At 44.8% G+C, this 21,431-nt stretch overlaps 1 protein-coding gene across 1 annotated transcript in view; it reads right to left on the bottom strand.

The window, feature by feature from the left end:
• LOC137615954 (chromosome transmission fidelity protein 18 homolog) overlaps nt 1-21,431 on the bottom strand; it is a 106,334-nt gene that overhangs the window by 18,599 nt on the left and 66,304 nt on the right. Inside the window, exons 7-9 of the mRNA XM_068345638.1 lie at nt 18,455-18,554; nt 16,668-16,747; nt 8,644-8,865 (exon numbers count right to left, since the gene is read on the bottom strand). Of these exons, the coding sequence (XP_068201739.1) occupies nt 8,644-8,865; nt 16,668-16,747; nt 18,455-18,554 (402 nt within the window). The remainder of the gene's footprint in view (nt 1-8,643; nt 8,866-16,667; nt 16,748-18,454; nt 18,555-21,431) is intronic.

The following is a 21,431-nucleotide window of genomic DNA, read 5'->3' on the forward strand; positions in this document are numbered from 1 at the left end:
AAAGTCAGGACTTTGTTGGCTACTAAAGGATCCAAAGACCACTCGGTACTCACTATCTGCGAAGCTCTGCTCAGACTGTCGGCGAACACATTCCTTTTGCCCGGAATGAAGCGAGCTGATAGTGGTATCAAGTGGACTTCGGCCCATCTCAGAATCTCTACTGCAAGAGGGGATAGCTGTTGTGAAAAGCTACCTCCCTGCTTGTTGATATAAGCCACTACTGTGATGTTGTCGCTCATCACCACCACAAAGTGACGCGCCAGGGTCTGTTGGAACTGTTGAAGGGCCAGATATACGGCCTTCATCTCTAGCAGATTGACGTGGAGGTACTTTTCTGATTCTGACCACCGGCCTGAGATCCTGTGGTTCAGAACGTGGGCCCCCCCCATTCTTTTGACGCGTCCGAGAACAGCATCAAATCCGGGGGGAGGACGAGAAGATCCACTCCCTTTCGAAGGTTTCCGTCGGTCAACCACCACTGCAGGTCCGTCCGTTCCGCAGGCCCTATAGGGACCAGAAAGTCCGGGGAATCGTGCCCTTGACTCCACCAGGACTTGAGCCGCCATTGCAGGGATCTCATCCTGAGGCGGCCGTTTGGAACTAGACGGGCCAGGGAGGACAGGTGACAAAAAAGACGTAACCAAGATTGGGATGGAAGCTCTTCCCGTCTGAGGAAAGGTTCTGCGACCCTCCTCAGCCTAGCTATCCTGTCGTCTGATGGAAAGGCTTTGTGGAGATTGGTGTCCAATATCATGCCTAGATATACCAGTCGTTGAGATGGAAGCATAGAAGACTTCTCGAGATTTACCATGATCCCTAGATCTTGGCAAAGTCCCAGAAGCTTGTCTCGGTGTCGAAGAAGGGTCGACTCCGAGTCTGCCAGGATCAGCCAGTCGTCCAGATAGCGAAGGGGACGGATGCCGATCCGGTGTGCCCACGAAGATATCAGGGTGAACACTCTGGTGAACACCTGTGGTGCTGAGGAGAGACCGAAACACAGCACCTTGAACTGGTAGATCTTGTTGTCTAGGCTGAATCTCAAGTACTTCCTGGAAGACGGATGGATTGGGATCTGGAAGTACGCATCCTTTAGATCCAGTATGCACATGAAGTCTTGCGGTCTCACTGCAAGTCTGACCGTCTCTGCTGTCTCCATGCTGAACGGAGTTTGTTTGACAAACTTGTTCAGGGCTGAGAGGTCGATGACAGGTCTCCAGCCTCCAGACGCCTTCTTTACAAGAAAGAGTCGACTGAAGAAGCCTGGGGAGCCGTCAACGACCTCTTGGAGAGCATCCTTCTTGAGCATGGTCTCGACTTCTGCCCGAAGGGCTAGCCCCTTTGCCGATTCCATGGCATAGGAGCTCAACGACACTGGATTCGCTGTCAGGGGAGGAAGAGATGTCATGAACGGGACGCGATATCCTTGGCTGATCACAGAGATCGTCCAGGAGTCGGCCCCGAGTTGCTGCCACCTGAACGCGCAACTCTGTAGGCATCCCCCCACTGGTGGACACGCAGGGGGATTGCCAATCCTAGCGTTTGCGGCCTCGGCTGCTCCCTCTAGGATTCTTGCCTCCCCTGGAGAACTTCCCACCCTTCCTGTCCTTGACGGGAAAGGGCTGCTGTTTAGACACCTTTGCCTTTGCTGCTGGAGCCAGTTTCGATGTCCTAGACTGACGAGGCTGTTGTTGTTGAGGTGCTGGAGGCTTGTAGGGTCTGGATGTAAGAGCCCTTTGGAGGAGAGAATCGTGATTCGACTTCCTCCACCTCTCAGCTGTCCGTTCCACATCCTTGGGCTCAAACAGGCTCTTTCCAAGGATGGAAGTGTCTGAGCTTGCAGACATCCATGGCTGGGACCTTCGCATGGAACCTCTCGGTCACCGCATCACGACGCTTCAAGATCGAGTTTGCCCACAAGTTTGAAACTTGGTGAGCTAGAAACTCGATGGTGCGCGTGCCCGAGAGGAGAAAAGTCTCCATGGCCTTCCTGGTGCTTTCCTTGGACAAGTTCTCGGATCGCAACAGGATGCCCAGAGACCCCAGCCAGACATCCAGCCACGAAGTGGCCTGCATGGCACACTTTGCAACTTTCTCCTGGCTCAAGATCTCTGTAGCCGAGAATGTCACCTGCCGGGCGGAGAGTTTCTCGAGAGAAATTCCCCTGGAGAGCTCTTCCACAGAATGGTGGAGAGGAAGAGCTAAACGAGACTCTCCCATGATCTCGTACCTCCTTAGCTGTACGCGAGGAGGTGGGAGGAGTTTGTTGCCGGCAGGGGAACGGCTGGGGGAGGCGAGTTCGGAGAGCTGGCTCTCAACCTTGTTTCTGGCGCTCTTAACTCCTTTGGACCAGGGCAGAGCTGCACTGGCCTTCGGAGGTTTTTGAGTGCCGTAGACTTGGTCCAGAACTGTATCCTTGCCTTCGGGAGGGGCGGTCTCCGGGTACTCGAACCTGTTAAGTTGCCTCATCAGACTCAGGACCTGCCAGAAGGCATGCTCCGACTCATGCAGCTCTCCTCCTTGTGGACTGGCAGCAAAGTCTCCTGTCCCCAGCTGCTCTACCTGGGGGGACACCCGGACGTTCTCTTGGGGTCTTGCTGGCTCTGGTCGAATCCGGGATGAAGACTTAGGGACGGTCTTCGAGTCCTTGGGCTCCCTCCTAGGAGAGATACAGGACTCCAGTAAAGAAGTCTGAGGGCTCCTCTCTGCTCCCACACAAGACGATTCTCCTACTCCCATTGGTGCCGTGGGAGAATGTCTCACCTCGCTGGACTCTCCTGAGGACGGAAAGGCTTCGTCCACGGGAAGGAGAAAACGTCTGAGGGGGGGAAGGGGCCTTCCTGACGGACTTCTTGGGAGCCAGTTTAACCCTAGGAGAAGTCACCCCGAAGTCCACTCCTCTCCTTCTCTTCAGCGGGGACGAGGCTGCCGTTGGTTTAAGGCCTAGATCAGCGAGGGCCGGCTTAACAGCCTGGACGACCGTTTTGATCAGAGACCCGAACCAAGGCTGACGGCTGACAGACTCGGTGTCAGCGACTCCCACTGGAGGGAAGGGGATCGGGCAATCCTTAGGAGTGGACACCACAGGGCCTGCCTGAAAAGAAGAAGAGTGTTGCATAGACCTCTCTGAAGATTCTTCCTCCTCCTGCAAGTGCGCTGCTCTGCGCATACGGGGTGGAGATCGTAACGACGATGATCTGGAAGTACACGCCGCTCCAGAGGACTCGCAAGGTTGCCCGTGCTGCAAAACCCGGCGGGAATCGCGGTCGGGGTCGCGCTGGAGCTCGCACGATGGTAAAATCGTGGGTTCGCGCGCGGGCGAACGTTGGCGCGCATACCCGCGGAGATGAAAGCGCGGGTGCCCATGGGCGAGGGGGTGCGTGTGCGCGCAGGCGAGAGAGCGCGTGGGTGCGCGGTTGTAAGAGAGAGCGCTGGCGGCCGGGAGAACGACAGCATGCAGGGGAGCGATGGCGTGTTGGCGAGCGATGGCGCGTAGGCCGAGAAGGCGATCGACTGCGCACAGGCGATTTAGCGTGTGGGTGCGTAGGAGACCTTCGGCGATCCGACGTGAGGGCGCGCAGGCGCGTTTGAGAGCGCTTGCGCGCAGGCGAAGGATCGCGCGGGAGATCGCTGGCGCGTAGTGGCGTGGTCGGGAGCTATCAGTTGGGCCGCAGGACCAGAAGGTGAAGTGGCGCGTAAAGGCGAACGGTCACGGGCTTGCAACGGAGACTTCTCGTGGGCGCGCGGGCGCGCAGAGATTCGACCAGGTCTAGATGAGTGCACAGGAGAGTGTGCACAGGCAAAGGCTGGTGCGTGGGCGGGGTCTGAAGGCGCGCGGGCGAACGATGGCGCGCATCAGGACCAGGACGCGCAGATGTGCGCTGGCGAGCAGCAGAGAGCTGGCGCACAGGAGATCCCTGACGAGCAGGAGAGCACTGACGTGTAGGAGAGCGCTGGCGCGCAGGCGAGCGCTGGCGAGCAGGAGATCTACGGCGAGAAGATGTGGGGCGCGAAGAGTCTGAAGGGTCCACAGCAGGATAGCGCGAGCGCGTAGGAGAACGTGGGCGCGCAGGTAACACCTGGCGCTTAAGGGACTTACTCTCAGTGGGAGATAAGCCCTTATGCCCAGAAGGGACCGGTGCCCGTTGGAAAACGGGGTGCGTAGGCGCCCACAGCGCATCTGCGTCCGCAAACAGAGAAGGAAGGCTAGCAGGTCTGGCAGGCGTGGGAGATCGCGAACAATCAGCTGAGAGGTCTAGCGATGCGGCTGCAACGGTCTGCTCACGTCGAGGAGGCTCCTCTGCGGGAGACGTCGAAGGCGAAGAACCGAAGAGGGGCCTCCTAACTCCCTTGTAAAGGGAAGGAAGGCCACTACGGCGAAGAGGAGGGCGAGCCTTACGGCCCTTACTTGCCTTGATGAACGACTAAGAACATGCACTGCACCAGCGGAGTGTGCCAAAGGAGAAGGGATCTGATCGTAATCAGTGGCAGAAACGTTTTGTGAGGGCGACCCTGGCGAAGTTGTGTTACCCTGCCACTAGATCAGAAGCAGTTCGCTCGAGAGAGAGAGCTTCATGACCAGGAGTGCGAACACCAGCAAGAGCACTTGGTGATGGCTCGTAACTCACTTGTACCTTGTATGTGCTTAGATGGTAACAAGGCAAGGTTGGTTTGGCATAGAAGGTTTGTTGCTGCTGCAAAAGATCAATGAGACCAAACTGGTGTTACCCATTAAGGAGAAGATGTCAGAGACGTACACCCGGAAAGCAGCGCGCTCGTGAGACTAGTAGAGACTTGTGGTGCCCGAGGGGCAGGGTGGAAAGAGCCTTCGACTCCGAGAAGTCAACGGAAAAGATTGCCAGACTGCTTCAAAGTGCCTAGCTCCGGAGAACTAGTGCAAGGTGGTGACGAGTCACATACCCACTTACAAGAAATTCGAAGGGGAGACCACTCAAAAGAGGAAGACGTATCGTGCCTGCGGGAGAGTAGACCATCCTCGTACGGTAGAGATTCACGCGAAACCTCAGGCTGGGCAAATTCAGAGCTCATACGCACCACAGTGGGTAAGTGCATGAGGCCTGGAACTCCATAGAGAACCTGCTTGCAACTTCTCAGGTGGACGAAGAATTGTGGAGGAAGTACCCGTTGGGGACGCAAGACAACTGGAAGGGACTCCCTATCTGCAGCTCGATGGGGACGGTAAAGACCGACTCCTGTGTAGGCAGCTGTGTGCTCTTGCTCTGCCCAATGCTTCAACATCTCCAATAGCCATTCCTTCATGAAGGAACCAGATAGCCCCTAGGAAGATGCACAACTAACGCATCGAGTCAAAAGAGCTAGACTCCTTAGGAAGGGAAGGCACCGCTGTTTCCCTAGGGGAAGCAGCGGGGCCTTCCACACCCGAAGGTTGTCTAGGGATCAAATGGTCTCTCTCTTATCCGATCGGCCTCCAGAGGAAGCCGAATGGGAAGAGTTAGGTGGGAGAGTACGAGCCAGTAAATAAGAATGAATTTTGGAGACAATATGTCTGAACTCGACCATACCCAAAACAAAAGTGAAGGAGCTCACTGGATAAGTGTGTGAGCTGGTCTAAAACTTGCTATCCCCACTAACTAGCAAAAGACCGTTGACACCTGGCGTGAAAGTTTCTGTGGCTTAACCCAGCTTGCGCTGAAACATATGCCCGTAGCAAAGAACGAAGGTTTGAATTTGTGTTGGGAAAATCTTGCTTTGATAATAGTAAGCTATTCATGACTATTTATAAAATAAATAGTTACAGTATAACTAAACTTAATCATGCTAACGAAACAGCTGACAAGAAAAGACTGGGGGAGAGTTATATCCCAAGGCCCCTTACACAAAAGAGATGGTTAATCATATGGGTTAATAAGAACATTTGGGGCAGTACTGTACTTACAGAAAAAATGTTGCTTCAAAAATAGGTGGTCAAAACTTCCTTCCAGAGAAGGAATAGCAAATGAACCTAGATAAAGTTCATTGAAAAATTTTACAGTTGTCATTCATCGTATATCTACCATGTTTACAGTCATCATTCATTGTATATCTACGATGATCAACTTAAATATTCAGCACATGTTTACGAATGTAAGCAACTAATAATTAACTTGAAATAGTGTACTTACTTATTGCATTAGTTATAAGAATTACTTGTTGCATTATTTATAAGAATTAGTATTTTATAGCTTAATATATACTAAATAAGTGTGTTGAAAGGCCAACTTCCTCAGTTACAAATAATGGCACTCAGTCCATCTAACCTAGGTTCCATCTGTTGTTCATAACTTTCTTGCCCTACTTATTTACACAATTAAGTGCAGATTCCCTTCCTAAATGGTGAGTACTGTATTAGTTACAAGAATCCATATTTATTAGCCTAGTATGCATAAAATTATGCTCGGCCATGACTAGTAGTGCCACTCTAACCTACACCTACTCTCCATATCTGGACGAGTTCCTTCAATTATTATGGATTAGCAAAATTTTCTTCAATTAGATATTTTTTGGAACTTTAATTTAAATCAAAAGAAAGGCTATCCATGACAAGAGTTTATGACAATAAATTGTCTGAGAACATTATAATTAGTACATAAGTGGAGATTTGGTAGAAACCCTACTACAGTATTATTTAAAGGTATCATATGCAAATTAATTGAATATTAAGGTGCCAGTGATGGGAGATGAGAATGAGAGAGAGATTACAATAGAGGAAGTGAGGAGAGCACTAGATGAAACGAGAGTAGGAAAAGCATCTGGTATGGATGGTGTGAAAGCTGAGATGTTGAAGGAAGGGGGTGTGACTGTACTTGAATGGTTGGTGAGATTGTTTAATATGTGTTTTGTGTTGTCAATGGTACCAGTAGATTGGGTTTGTGCATGTATTGTACCACTATATAAGGGTAAGGGAGATGTGCATGAGTGTTGTAATTCAAGAGGTATTAGTTTGTTGAGTGTAGTTGGAAAAGTGTATGGTAGAGTGTTGATTAATAGGATTAAGGATAAAACAGAGAATGCAATCTTGGAAGTACAGGGTGGTTTTAGAAGAGGTAGGGGTTGTATGAATCAGATTTTTACAGTTAGGCAGATATGCGAGAAATATTTAGCAAAAGGTAAGGAGGTGTATGTTGCGTTTATGGATCTGGAGAAAGCATATGATAGAGTTGATAGGGAAGCAATGTGGAATGTGATGAGGTTATATGGAGTTGGTGGAAGGTTGTTGCAAGCAGTGAAAAGTTTCTACAAAGGTAGTAAAGCATGTGTTAGAATAGGAAATGAAGTGAGTGATTGGTTTCCGGTGAGACTGGGGCTGAGACAGGGATGTGTGATGTCGCCGTGGTTGTTTAACTTGTATGTTGATGGAGTGGTGAGAGAGGTGAATGCTCGAGTGCTTGGACGAGGATTAAAACTGGTAGGAGAGAATGACCATGAATGGGAGGTAAATCAGTTGTTGTTTGCGGATGATACTGTACTGGTAGCAGACACAGAAGAGAAGCTTGACCGACTAGTGACAAAATTTGGAAGGGTGTGTGAGAGAAGGAAGTTGAGAGTTAATGTGGGTAAGAGTAAGGTTATGAGATGTACGAGAAGGGAAGGTGGTGCAAGGTTGAATGTCATGTTGAATGGAGAGTTACTTGAGGAGGTGGATCAGTTTAAGTACTTGGGGTCTATTGTTGCAGCAAATGGTGGAGTGGAAGCAGATGTACGTCAGAGAGTGAATGAAGGTTGCAAAGTGTTGGGGGCAGTTAAGGGAGTAGTAAAAAATAGAGGGTTGGGCATGAATGTAAAGAGAGTTCTATATGAGAAAGTAATTGTACCAACTGTGATGTATGGATCGGAGTTGTGGGGAATGAAAGTGATGGAGAGACAGAAATTGAATGTGTTTGAGATGAAGTGTCTAAGGAGTATGGCTGGTGTATCTCGAGTAGATAGGGTTAGGAACGAAGTGGTCAGGGAGAGAACGGGTGTAAGAAATGAGTTAGCGGCTAGAGTGGATATGAATGTGTTGAGGTGGTTTGGCCATGTTGAGAGAATGGAAAATGGTTGTCTGCTAAAGAAGGTGATGAATGCAAGAGTTGATGGGAGAAGTACAAGAGGAAGGCCAAGGTTTGGGTGGATGGATGGTGTGAAGAAAGCTCTGGGTGATAGGAGGATAGATGTGAGAGAGGCAAGAGAGCGTGCTAGAAATAGGAATGAATGGCGAGCGATTGTGACGCAGTTCCAGTAGGCCCTGCTGCTTCCTCCGGTGCCTTAGATGACCGCGGAGGTAGCAGCAGTAGGGGACTCAGCATTATGAAGCTTCATCTGTGGTGGATAATGTGGGAGGTTGGGCTGTGGCACCCTAGCAGTACCAGCTGAACTCGGTTGAGTCCCTGGTTAGGCTGAAGGAACGTAGAGAGGAGAGGTCCCCTTTTTGTTTTGTTTCATTGTTGGTGTCGGCTACCCCCCAAAATTGGGGGAAGTGCCTTGGTATATGTATGTATGTATTAAAAACTTTGGAGAAAATTTATACAATTTAAAAAGTAAGAAAACATCTAAAGGAATTAAGAAAGAAAAGGCTCCTGCAACAAGTACTATACTGTGTTTGGATTTCACTTAGTGATTAACAAAAGAGAAGAGATCTATACTTACTGCGGGTGCTCCATCAATTTCATCAATAATTAAACAATTGGGTCTTTTGTCCACACCCATAACAGCCTTCATGGATGTTGCATTTTCAAGGTTTTTTCGAAAGACTTCTACAGATCGATCATCACTAGCATTCATCTCCACTGGATTATAGCCAGCATGTCGAGCAATAATATGGGCTAAAGTTGTCTTTCCCAATCCGGGAGGACCACAGAGAAGGATAACCTGGAAACAAACTTGGTAAGTAATATCTATCGTATCAACATAAACTGGTTACCTAATTAATAATATATATTGGTTGAACTTTACAAATTACTACAGAGTTCACTACAAAATAATACCAGCTAGGAAGCCATTTCTAGGAATGATTATAAAAATATATCAAGAGACATACGAAGGTGCAACTTGCACAAGCAACCAATTTTAATTAATGTAGAGAATTTGCATATCCAAATCATAAATTTCCATTGAAATTTTCATTCAAGCTCCAATGTACAAGTTAAAGCAAATATAAATTCTGGATTTCAGTAATGATATATTTAAATTGACCAAGGACATATCCAACAACCAAAATAATTACTTCAATTTGCTGGAAGTCCTTGGGGGAAAAAAATACAGAATTTAAACCATTCAAAGCTCAAAGTACAAAAATTAACTAAAGCTCATCTTTGGTAACCCATGCTACAATCTTTTATCTTTAGATAGGGAGCATCTTCATCCCTTAGTTGTTACATAATTAGGGGTTGTGGTTGCCTATTGGAAACATCTCTGCTTAGTGTTCTGCTGAATGGAAGATCAAGTCATGCTCAAACTCAATAGTTTCTTGTAGTGTCTGCAACCTCACCATCCTTCTGAGCTAGGGATGGGGGGTTTGGAGGTACCTCTAGGACTACCTACTGAGTAATCAGCAGCTATTGCCTAACATTTGGTGATAGTGTGAATGAGTGGTAGACCAGTATTTGTAAGGTACATTTTAACAAGGGAAAGATTATGAAAAAATGGATAAGTAGAATAGTTGTTCTATTGTACAGTAAATCCTCGATTTAATGTACAAGTATACAGTATTGTAAAGACTTAGCAAATTCTCAATGTAGTGTACAAAAATAACAAATTTAAAAAGAAATTTGTATTTTTCCTATCCATACAAACCTGAGTTCTTTAGCCTTTCGCTACGAGGCTGAGGATTCGCTACTTGAGCTATATACAAGATTTGTCACCATTGGATATACTTGCTCACTTACTCTAAAATAAGCTACATTTCCATGTTTATTTGTTTTACTGCTGATTACAGAATAAATTTTTCTAATACAGTATTGGCTTTTATTCTCCATCGTATTTCACTGTAAACAATTGAAATGTTTTTCCATTCATTGTGAAGTGATTATAGAATATTTTCTAAGAGAATTATTTTATGTGTAATTATCTCTAAATAATAGTAAAGCACAGTGATTTCATGAGTAAAATAAAAATAATATTTATTCATTGAAGTGATTGTTATTCCGTTATAATTCCATGATAAATAGCCGTTGAAAGATATAAAACTACTGTACTAGTTAGTAATAATCAACTTTATTTTGTACAGAAATGTAATGAAAATATCCATTTATTTCCTTTGACACAAGAAGTATTCTATAATTCATAATTATAAGGTATGGTAAAGCACTGCAATTTTATGTGTAAAAAAAACTTTATATATTTATTTAAGTGACTACTTGACAATAATAATGGAGTTTACATTATACAGTAATATAATGAAAATATCCATTTATTTACTGAGAGAGAGAGAGAGAGAGAGAGAGAGAGAGAGAGAGAGAGAGAGAGAGAGAGAGAGAGAGAGAGAGAGAATCATGTTATTTTTATTAGTAAAATAAATTTTTGAATATACTTACCCGATAATCATGTAGCTGTCAACTCCGTTGCCCGACAGAATTCTATGGAGGGATACGCCAGCTATCACAATACTAGAAGGGGGTGTACTTACCAGCGCCACCTGTGGCCAGGTACTCAAGTACTTCTTGTTGACACCTCCTCAATTATTCCTCGGTCCACTGGTTCTCTATGGGGAGGAAGGGAGGGTCGATTAAATCATGATTACCGGGTAAGTATATTCAAAAATTTATTTTACTAATAAAAATAACATTTTTCAATATTAAACTTACCCGATAATCATGTAGCTGATTCACACCCAGGGGGGTGGGTGAAAACCAGTGTACAAGATTAAAGGATAGCTAAGTATCCCGTATTTCATATAATCAGTTATCCACAATAACAATGAAATAATAAGTACCTGGTAAGGAAGTCGACTTGAACCGTTACTCTGCCTTTAATAAGATCGTCTTCCTTACTGAGCGCAGCGTTCCTCTTGGGAGGCTGAATCAACTCAAAGGTGCTAAAGTATACAGGGCTGCAACCCATACTAAAGGACCTCATCACAACCTTTAACCTCGGCGCTTCTCAAGAAAGAATTGACCACCCGCCAAATCAACAAGGATGTGGAAGGCTTCTTAGCCGACCGTACAACCCATAAAAAGTATTCAAGAGAAAGGTTAAAAGGTTATGGGATTATGGGAATGTAGTGGCTGAGCCCTCGCCTACTACTGCATTCGTTGCTACGAATGGTCCCAGGGTGTAGCAGTACTCGTAAAGAGACTGGACATCTTTGAGATAGAATGATGCGAACACTGACTTGTTTCTCCAATAGGTTGCATCCATAACACTCTGCAGAGAATGGCTCTGTTTGAAGGCCACTGAAGTAGCCACAGCTCCCACTTCATGTGTCCTTACCTTCAGCAAAGCAAGGTCTTCTTCCTTCAGATGAGAATGTGTTTCTCTAATCAGAAGCCTGAATAGTAAGAAACTGAGTTCTTAGAACTTGGAAAAGAAGGTTTCTTGATAGCACACTATAAGGCTTCTGATTGTCCTTGTAAAGGTTAAGACCTTTTTAGATAGTACCTAAGAGCTCTAACTGGGCAAAGTACTCTCTTCAGATCATTCCCCACCAAGTTGGACAGCCTTGGGATCTCGAACGACTTAGGCCAAGGACGTGAAGGAAGCTCGTCTAGCAAAAACCGAGCTGCAAGGAACATGTAGCCGTTTCAGATGTGAAAACAATGATCCTGCTGAAGGCGTGGATCTCACTTACTCTTTTAGCTGTTGTCAAGCACACGAGGAAAAGAGTCTTTAATGTGAGGTCCTAAAAAGAGGCTGATTGGAGAGGTTCAAATCTTGATGACATAAGGAACCTTAGGACCACGTCTAGATTCCAGCCTGGAGTGGACAACCGACGTTCCTTTGAGGTCTCAAAAGACCTAGGGAGGTCCTGTAGATCTTTGTTGGTGGAAAGATCCAAGCCTCTGTGGCGGAAAACCGCTGCCAACATACTTCTGTAACCCTTGATCGTAGGAGCTGAAAGGGGTCTTACTTTCCTTAGATATAACAGGAAGTCAGCAATCTGGGTTACAGTGGTACTGGTTGAGGAAACTGCATTGGTCTTGTACCAGCTACGGAAGACTTCCCCTATAGACTGATAGATTCTGAGAGTGGATGTTCTCCTTGCTTTGGCAATCGCTCTGGCTGCCTCCTTCGAAAAGCCCCTAGCTCTTGAGAGTCTTTCGAAAGTCTGAAGGCAGTCAGACGAAGAGCGTGGAGGATTGGGTGTACCTTCTTTACGTGAGGTAGACTTAGAAGGTTCACTCTTAGAGGAAGAGTCCTGGGAATGTCGACCAGCCATTGCAGTACCTCTAAGAACCATTCTCTCGCGGGCCAGAGCGGAGCCAACCAACGTCAGCCGTGTCCCTTTGTGAGAGGAGAACTTCTGAAGTACCCTGTTGACAATCTTGAACGGCGGGAATGCATACAGGTCGAGATGGAACCAATCCAGCAGAAAAGCATCCACGTGAACTGCTGCTGGGTCTGGAATCGGAGAACAATACAACAGGAGTCTCTAGGTTATCGAGGTAGAGAACAGATCTATGGTTGGCTGACCCCACAGGGCCCAAAGTCTGCTGCAAACATTCTTGCGAAGGGTCCACTCTGTGGGGATGACCTGACCCTTCCGTCTGAGGTGATCTGCCATGACATTCATACCGCCCTGAATGAACCTCGTTACCAGTTAGCTTTCGATCTTTAGACCAGATGAGTAGGTCCCTTGCGATCTAGAACAACTTCCACGAAAGAGTCCCTCCCTGCTTGAAGATGTAAGCCAGGGCTGTGGTGTTGTCAGAGTCCACCTCCACCACTTTGTTAAGCTGGAGGGACTTGAAGTTTATCAAGGCCAGAATAACCGCCAACAACTCCTTGCAATTGATGTGAAGTGTCCTTTGCTCCTGATTCCATGTTCCCGAGCATTCTTGTCCGTCCAAAGTCGCACCCCAGCCCGTGTCTGATGCGTCCGAGAGGAGACGGCGGTCGTGTTTCTGAACAGCCAAAGGTAGACTTCCTTGAGAAGAAAGCTGTTCTTACACCACGCGAGAGAAGACCTCCTCTCTTCGGAAACAGGAACTGAGACCGTCTCTAGCGTCATGTCCTTTATCCAGTGAGCAGCTAGATGATACTGAAGGGGGGGGAGGTGGAGTCTCCCTAACACGATGAACAGGGCCAGCGATGAAAGTGTCCCTGTTAGACTCATCCACTACCTGACTGAGCATCGGTTCCTTCTGAGCATGCTCTGGATGCATTCTAGGGCTTGGAAGATCCTTGGGGCCGACGGAAAAGTCCGAAAAGCTCGACTCTGAAGATCCATACCCAAGGAGACAATGGTCTGGGATGGGACGAGCTGAGACTCCTCAAAATTGACCAGGAGGCCCAGTTCCTTGGTCAGATCCATAGTCCATTTGAAAATCTCCAGACAGCGACGACTTGTGGGAGCTCTTAAAAGCCAGTCGTCTGACGGAGCCGGACACAAGATCATGGTACTGCTGCACAGTCTGTGAACTGTCAATCATGGGCAAGCGAGGAAGTACAGTGACAACCCGAATCTGTCTAGACTGTCTGGGTCGTACAGACAAACTCCTTATCGGGTTGCTGAGGTTGCCGCACTGCGTCACAACAAGTCACTTCTGTTGGTTGTTGAACGTCTTCCCCGTGACACATTGACTCCGTAAACAAAAAATCCTCTAACAAGGACTAAGCTTGGACTGCATGTCTTGTAACACAGCTCAAGGTCTATGGGAGCAGGTGTGGTAACAGACGGGATTAGCGACTGAAGTGGAACCATTACCTTCCCTGGAAGCATGTTATGCTTAAATAAAAGTCCATAGGAGGCTATGCAGCTAAAGGCTCCCTCCAAATGACAGAGTCCTCAAGGGAATATCAGAAGGAGGGAGAAAAGAACTTTCTCATCTACAGGGACCATATCCTAGAAAAGCTAAGTTCTCTCAGTGAGGGTTCACTGGTGCAAAAGCAGCAGACTAGAAGGCAACGTTATGAAACTGCTTGACAGTCTAGTGAGTTGGCAACAACCAAAGATGTGTGACTGAGAAGCATGCGGTAAGGTATGCAGAGCATGTTGTATGCAGAGTATGCTGTATGCAGAGCATGCTGTATGTAGAGCATGTTGTATGCAGAGCATGCTGAATGCAGAGCATGCTGTATGCAGAGCATGTTGTATGCAGAGCATGCTGAATGCAGAGCATGCTGTATGCAGAGCATGTTGTATGCAGAGCATGCTGTATGCAGAGCATGCTGTATGTAGAGCATGTTGTATGCAGAGCATGCTGAATGCAGAGCATGCTGTATGCAGAGCATGTAGTAAGCAGAGCATGCTGTATGTAGAGCATGCTGTAAGGTAAGCAGAGCGTGTGCATGGCGTTTAACATTTCTCAGAAATTCCATGACCAGTGCTAGAGTGCTTTATGCATGCTTGCATGGGGTTTTAATATCAACATAATATTTACCTTACATTCATAACTCATGATTCATATTTTTGCCATATTTTGCGATATTGTTAAAAATATATTGCAAGGAATACAAATATATTTTTATAAGTAATACAAATAACCTCCATTATCATATGGTTTGAAAATGGAGGTAAGGTATGCTGAACAGCAGAGTCAGAACGAGCTGGAACAACAATAGTTGTGGTTTCCTCTTCAAGACTCTGTTGAAGGAACACCTGAGGCTCAGTCTGCAAAGGCTGAATAAAAGACAAGCAGAAGGAAGGCGCATGGGTGGAGGAGGCTGACTCCTAGCATGAGTGGTTGAACCCAAGGGTTGCGCTTGCTGAGCGGTTGGCGGAAGCGGAGTAGCAAGTTCCAGTTCCTGTGGTGTGAGCGGAGCGCGATGAGGTAGAGGCTGCGCAGAACAAGGTAATTGTCTCGCAAGCTGAGGCTCCTGAGGCGCAAGGCTAAGGTGTTGTGGTGCTTGCCTTGTGGAGGGTTGAGCTCGCTGCAGCGAGAGCTGAGGAGACTGACTCATGGACGGGAGAGGTTGTTGTACCTCAACCGAGTGTTGCATCACTGGTGGAGCAGCAAGTGGAGGCGAAGGAAGAGAGGTATAATCCTCCTGATCCCATTGTAAAGGTTGCCTTAAGGAAGGCGGAGGCTGAACACCACTGGGAACAGCAAACTCAGAACGTGGCTCAACATCGTACGCCTGGCAGGTGGTACTGCGATCAGGCGGAGCGAGCGCAGGCGGAGCGAGCGCAGGCGGAGGGAGTGTAGGCGGAGGCGGAGGCGCAACACTCTCAGCCCGACACTCACGCATCAAGTCCGAAAGCTGTGCTTGCATGGACTGTAGTAGAGTCCACTTGGGGTCGGCAGAAACTACAGTAGGCTGAGGTAAAGCCTTAACAGTCGAGCTCTGTTGTGGCAGAACCTTACTCCTCTTAGGCGGAGTGCATTCAACTGATGACTGAGGAGAGTCAGAGCTAACCCAATGACTGCATCCGGGTTGTTGAACTCTAACTTCGTACGTCTGGCATAGGTCTGGACTTTACGTTTAAGAGGTCTTGAGACCTGAGACCAGCGTTTTCTCCCCTAAATTTCTTCTGCAGACGAGCAAAATAAGGGCTCAATCGTCTGCGGGTGGGAGTGACGGTCTCGGTAAGACACGCCCACAACCACCGAGGATACTTCTGTGCGCCGATCAAGGCCTGCTGAACCCTTCTGCCCTTCGACATTGCTTCTCCCCTGGGCTTGGGAGCTTGCAAGAGGTCCCGGACTGGGAGGACGACTGGCGCGCACAGAAGTACCCTCACGCACAACACTGACACACTTTGCGCTAATCACTTATCACTTTGATTTTCTGTTTGCACTTATTTCACTGAACTCGAAACTTTAAGTGGTTTGTACCTGAAACACGCAATTCTATCCTTTCTCAAAAGTTAGTAATTGCGAAAACAGAATTACAATGTAACAGAAAAATCTAATGAAAGATAAATAATTCAGTGGCTGGAAAGAGACTAAACACTAGATCACTCTAGAAACGTTTACCTTCTTCCCCTAAAGAGACTAGGGAGAAGAGCAAAAAACGATAACAACGTTACTCGCTTGAATGAAACGTTTATCCTCCTCTTTCTCCCTCCGTCTCTATCTCTCTCTCTCTCTCTCTCTCCAGTAAAGCGACAGCCGAAATCAAAGAGAAATACTTCACCAAAGTCGTGAAAATACTCCAAGAACATAAGCGTATCCCAGAACGTCTTGCCGGAAGCACGACAGAGGAATAATTGAGGAGGTGTCAACAAGAAGTACTTGAGTACCTGGCCACAGGTGGCGCTGGTAAGTACACCCCCTTCTAGTATTGTGATAGCTGGCGTATCCCTCCATAGAATTCTGTCGGGCAACGGAGTTGACAGCTACATGATTATCGGGTAAGTTTAATATTGAAAATTTGTTTCTTCAATTAAGAATCCTCTTATCCATTGCAGCAAATTAAAAAAAAATTCTTAAATACATTCATTGGACCATACTAATTGAAATAAACTCAATAAAATACTACAATTGTGTATAAAAATACATCCCTTTATACATAAATATACTCATATTTTTACTATTATTGAATTTGAAGTTACAAAAATTGTTTATATTCACCTTCTGAGCTGGACGTCCATTTTCATCTAGTTCAGTGATGACCTCAGTACCTGGTTTCTTTGGAAACACTTTAAATTTCTCTGAAATAAAAATAAATTCTTTCTGACAAAATGTTCAAAGGACAATTTAAAGGAGCCTTAGACAAGTTTTTACCCAAAATAATCTTCACATTATGTATAGAAATACCTTATCATACTACTGTATATATATTCAATTTCCTTAAGTCTCCTAGGGTATCTTCATAGGTATAAAATAAATAAATTAGTTGGCCTTGATGCACTGCAAATGATAACATAATTTTAACTTGGTATCAGTTGTTTTTTAAGAACATTCTAAACTGATCCAACACTTCCACTTATTTTAATTTGCAACATGATAGTTTATAAAATAAATTATTTTGATCTTTACACTGCTTTTTACAGAACAAATTTCATGCTCTATTCTAATAGAATAAAAAGAATTTTGATAATAAAATCTATTTCTATACTAACCTATGTCCATTTTGCTTCTTCTCCAGAAGCTCGGTTTATTGACGTTTACCCCAAAAATGTATTAATATTTCTTTCATTTTCTTTCATTTCAAAATGATACATGACCCTCGTAAAGTAACGAAGCTATCTAGCGGTCAAAGGTAAGGAACGCCATCAGTAGCACATTCAGTTTTGAAGTTTGAAAGTACAGTATTCCCTAATCTTTGACATCACAAGTCAGTGGGGGGGGGGCAATATACGAACATCAGGTGTGTGTAACAGTAGCAAATTTTATCATCAAAATTGTCTATTTTTAAGAATCTTCCCTGATGTTGATACTGCTAACTCCCACACTCTAATGGTAGTTGGACGACCACGAAAGAAACAGATACGTAGAGCAGGAACTTAAAATACATTTATTTAGAAACCATCTCAAAATAGTTTCAAATATGGGACTCCAGACTTTTCCTAACAATAATTGAAATATCATAAAAAAGGAATCTATGACTTAATTGAACTCAGACAATTTCAAATATCACAATTCCATTAGCCAATATAGGACCTAGAGCCTAATAATATCGATAAGAAATCTAGGATTCTTTAAGGTAACGTCTACCTAATACCAAACTGATATGTGATTGAACTTTCTACAGTCTTTTTCCAAAGAAACATTTCTACAAAAATTAAGAAATGTAGGTTTACTCCTAACATCTACTGTGTAAATAACCTTCCAAGTTTTTATAAAATTTGGATTAAATTCTTGGTTGGTTTCTGTGACCAAATCTTTAATAAATAAGACTGACATTGCATTTTTGGACAGAGGACAAATTGAAATCCCAATTCCATATAACAAATTAGGTACACTAACAGTAATTTCTATAGTTTGTTCAAAATATACTGAACGTGAACAAAGACAACTATTTGTAGATGAAATCCAACCATTTCTAATGAGAAGAGATAAATTGCCTCCAAATATTAGACTTAAAATAAATTCTTACCTTCATTAAACTATGAAAATGCATTTTCTATTAAATTTCAAAATTTTATCTGTAAATGTCGATTAAACCTAGCATCAGAGTAAAAGCAATATGAAGATAATGGGAGGGACTTAGAAAAAGGTCATAAGCATATAAGGAAACATTTACAACATAAAACTCCACCACACTGTCAGGCAGTCTATATTTATCAATTCCATAACTGGAACACATCCAACACACCTGACAAAAATCACTTAATGTATGAAATTCCTTGAAAAAATGAAACCTTTAACAATAAAAAACAACCTTGATTACTTAAAAAGAGAAAGAGTTGTCATACCTTTGTTTTTCTTCTCCTCCTTTGGTCGAGATTTCTTTTCTTTTCCAAAGACCACTTTATCCCACAGCTTGACCCACTGCAGCACAACACGATTGGTAGACTGAAATTAAAATACAATCAACCCAAAAGCAAAATCAGTGCATACATTTGGAATAATAATTTCATACTCATTTTACTTTAGATATCAAATACCAGACTATCAAATTCTACAAAACATTTCAATCCCATCCTCGAGCGAATAAATTTTGCACCCTAGTACCAATACCTTGTTGGGATGTCTTACACAACTCCTCTAAGCACAATGAATGAGTGATGAATGAATTATTAGACACCATAACATCAATGGTCATTGATACAGATTGGAGTATGATTAAGAATTGGTAACTTAAGGGGCATGACTCTCCTGCATTAAAACAATGTTATTTTGGGATCATTTTAAAGTTAATCTACTTTTTTATTTCTTGACCAATTTTCATCATTTGTAAAACTTTTCATAGATAATTTTCTTAGCAAAAATTTTAAAGAACAGATTTTTCTTATCCATCCTTATTTTCATATGTATCTTTTTTTCCAAAAAATATTGGCAATAATAGTAACGATTGCCATTTTTCATGTAAGTTTTTATAATTTTCCAAAACATTTCTATAATTTTCTAAACCATAAAATTTCCTTTCATATATGAATGGTAAATAGTGGTCCACAAACAAAAAAAACAGCAGTTTTAATTTTTCTCTGAAAATTTCATATTTTGAGAAATTGGACATCAAAAATCTTTTTGAAAGACTGATTAACTTTATTAAGGGTTAGTTTGAGCTTTTAGAGGTAATCATACCTCACCACTGGGGATCATAAGGACATAATCATCATATTTCATGATTACTTACTATGCAATAGTGAGCATCACCTCTCAAATTGAGAAATATATACAGGTATTGCTCGACTTACGACCTATGCGACATACGACTATTCGACTTTACGACCATTTTTTCAGGGTGCTGACGTCACAAGTTTATCGGAAATAGGACGAATATTTCCTTGAAAATAATCTATTTTCTTGTATACATACAAACTAATTTATCTTGGTAAATCATTATTTTCTTTTATTGTTAATATTCAGTATCTATTTTCAGTTAAAAATACATTAAGAAAAGTTTTAATATCTGTCGAGTTCATATTATGTCTGGTGACGTCACATCACCGGCGGAAAGTGTTCGAGCAATACAGTGAATTTCTTCGACTAGGCTAACGATTAATATTAGTATTTCCATTATCGAAATATCAAATAACGATACAAAGTATTCTGAGGGTCTGTATTGGTTGTCATGAGTACTACGTAGCGTAAATTTGACTGTACGCAAGCGGACGCCAAGAAGCCTAGATATGAACTAGGTTCTAAAACAAAAACAAACTGGGAAAACGGACGGTAGGGTAAACTACACAAAGAGCTCATGTTAGTGTCTAAGTACTCACCCTTTGAAAAATTCTTCTGATGCTGAGTCCAGTAACACAGTTGCAGAGACGTGTTCTTCAATGGTTACATAATTGTGGTTATCTCCGATAGGGATAGGAAACGGGGATTAGGGTGAAAAGGAACGAACCTGTGTCTCCTGGTTTTGCTATCCACGATTGTGCCTGGGGCTTCACCGTTAAATCACTTGGAGCGCGGAGATGACTGTCCCAATGGAGAACCCGTCTAAGGACCTTCTTGAGTAATCCTTGAGGTAATGGGCAGTAAAGGTCGACTGGTTCGACCAGGTGCCCGCTCGAAGGATCTGGCCCACTGCCATGTTCTTCTCAAAGGCTAAGGAAGTGCTCAGACCTCTGATGTCATGGAGCTTGGGAGTACCTGGCAAGGCTAGTCCCTCCTCTTTGTAGGCCCTGGCAATAACCTGTCTCAACCAAAAAGGATATGGTATTCTTCGATACCTGCTTCTTTGTAACACTTGTGGAGACGAAAAGGCTCTTGATGCCTGGCCGGAGATGTGCAGTCCTCTCAAGGTATTTTCTAATGGCACGGACAGGGCATAACCTCAAATCCTCAGGATTCCCAGACCTAGGAATAGCTGGCAGAGAGAACCCCTCGAATTTAGGATCCCAGACTGCTGGGTTCTGGGTTTTCGCCACGAACGAAGGGACGAACTTGAAAGAGATCTCTTTCCACCCCTTCGAATGAGAGACGTCATAAGACAGCCCATGGATCTCACCTACCCTTTTCGCAGAGGCCAAGGCCAACAAAAAGACTGTCTTGAGAGTGAGATCCCTGTCTACAATATCCAATATCCTTCATTGGTTCGAACGGGGGGCTACTTAACATCTTCAGGACCCTAGCTAAGTCCCACTGAGGCACCCTAACAGTTTGAGGGGGGCAGGACTGTTCAAAACTCCTGACAAGCATAGAGATGTGTCTAGAGGAGCCCAGGTCGATGCCCTTCAGAAGGAAGACTTGACCCAAGGCTGCTCGTACTCCTTTTATAGCTGGGATTGACATCCCTATCTCGTCCCTGAGATATACTAGAAAGTCTGCGATACCTGGGACCGAGGCTTTGAAGGGTTTTATGCGCTTCGAAGCGCACCATTTCGTGAAAGAGGCCCACTTCGCTTGGTAGGCCGCTGCCGATGACCTTCTCAGGTATCGCGACATCCTCTTAGCCGTTCCTGACGAATATCCCTCCTTCTTCAGGAGTCGCTCGATAGTCTCCAGGCGTGAAGGCGTAGAGACTGTGGGTTTTCGTGGAACCTGAGAAAGTGTGGCTGTTGTAGAAGATCTGACCTGTCGGGGAGTGGCCACGGAGGATGGCTCGTCAGGTCTTTTAGGTCTGCGAACCACTCTCTCTCCGGCCACCAGGGCGCTACCAAAGTCATCCTTAAGTTCCGGGCAGCCCTTACTCTGTTGAGCACTTGCCTGATCAACGTGAAGAGGGGAAAAGCGTACACATCTAGGTTGTCCCACTTGTGCTGAAAGGCATCCTCCAAGGCT

Source organism: Palaemon carinicauda, chromosome 22, assembly GCF_036898095.1.
Source record: "Palaemon carinicauda isolate YSFRI2023 chromosome 22, ASM3689809v2, whole genome shotgun sequence".
NCBI lineage: Eukaryota > Metazoa > Arthropoda > Malacostraca > Decapoda > Palaemonidae > Palaemon > Palaemon carinicauda.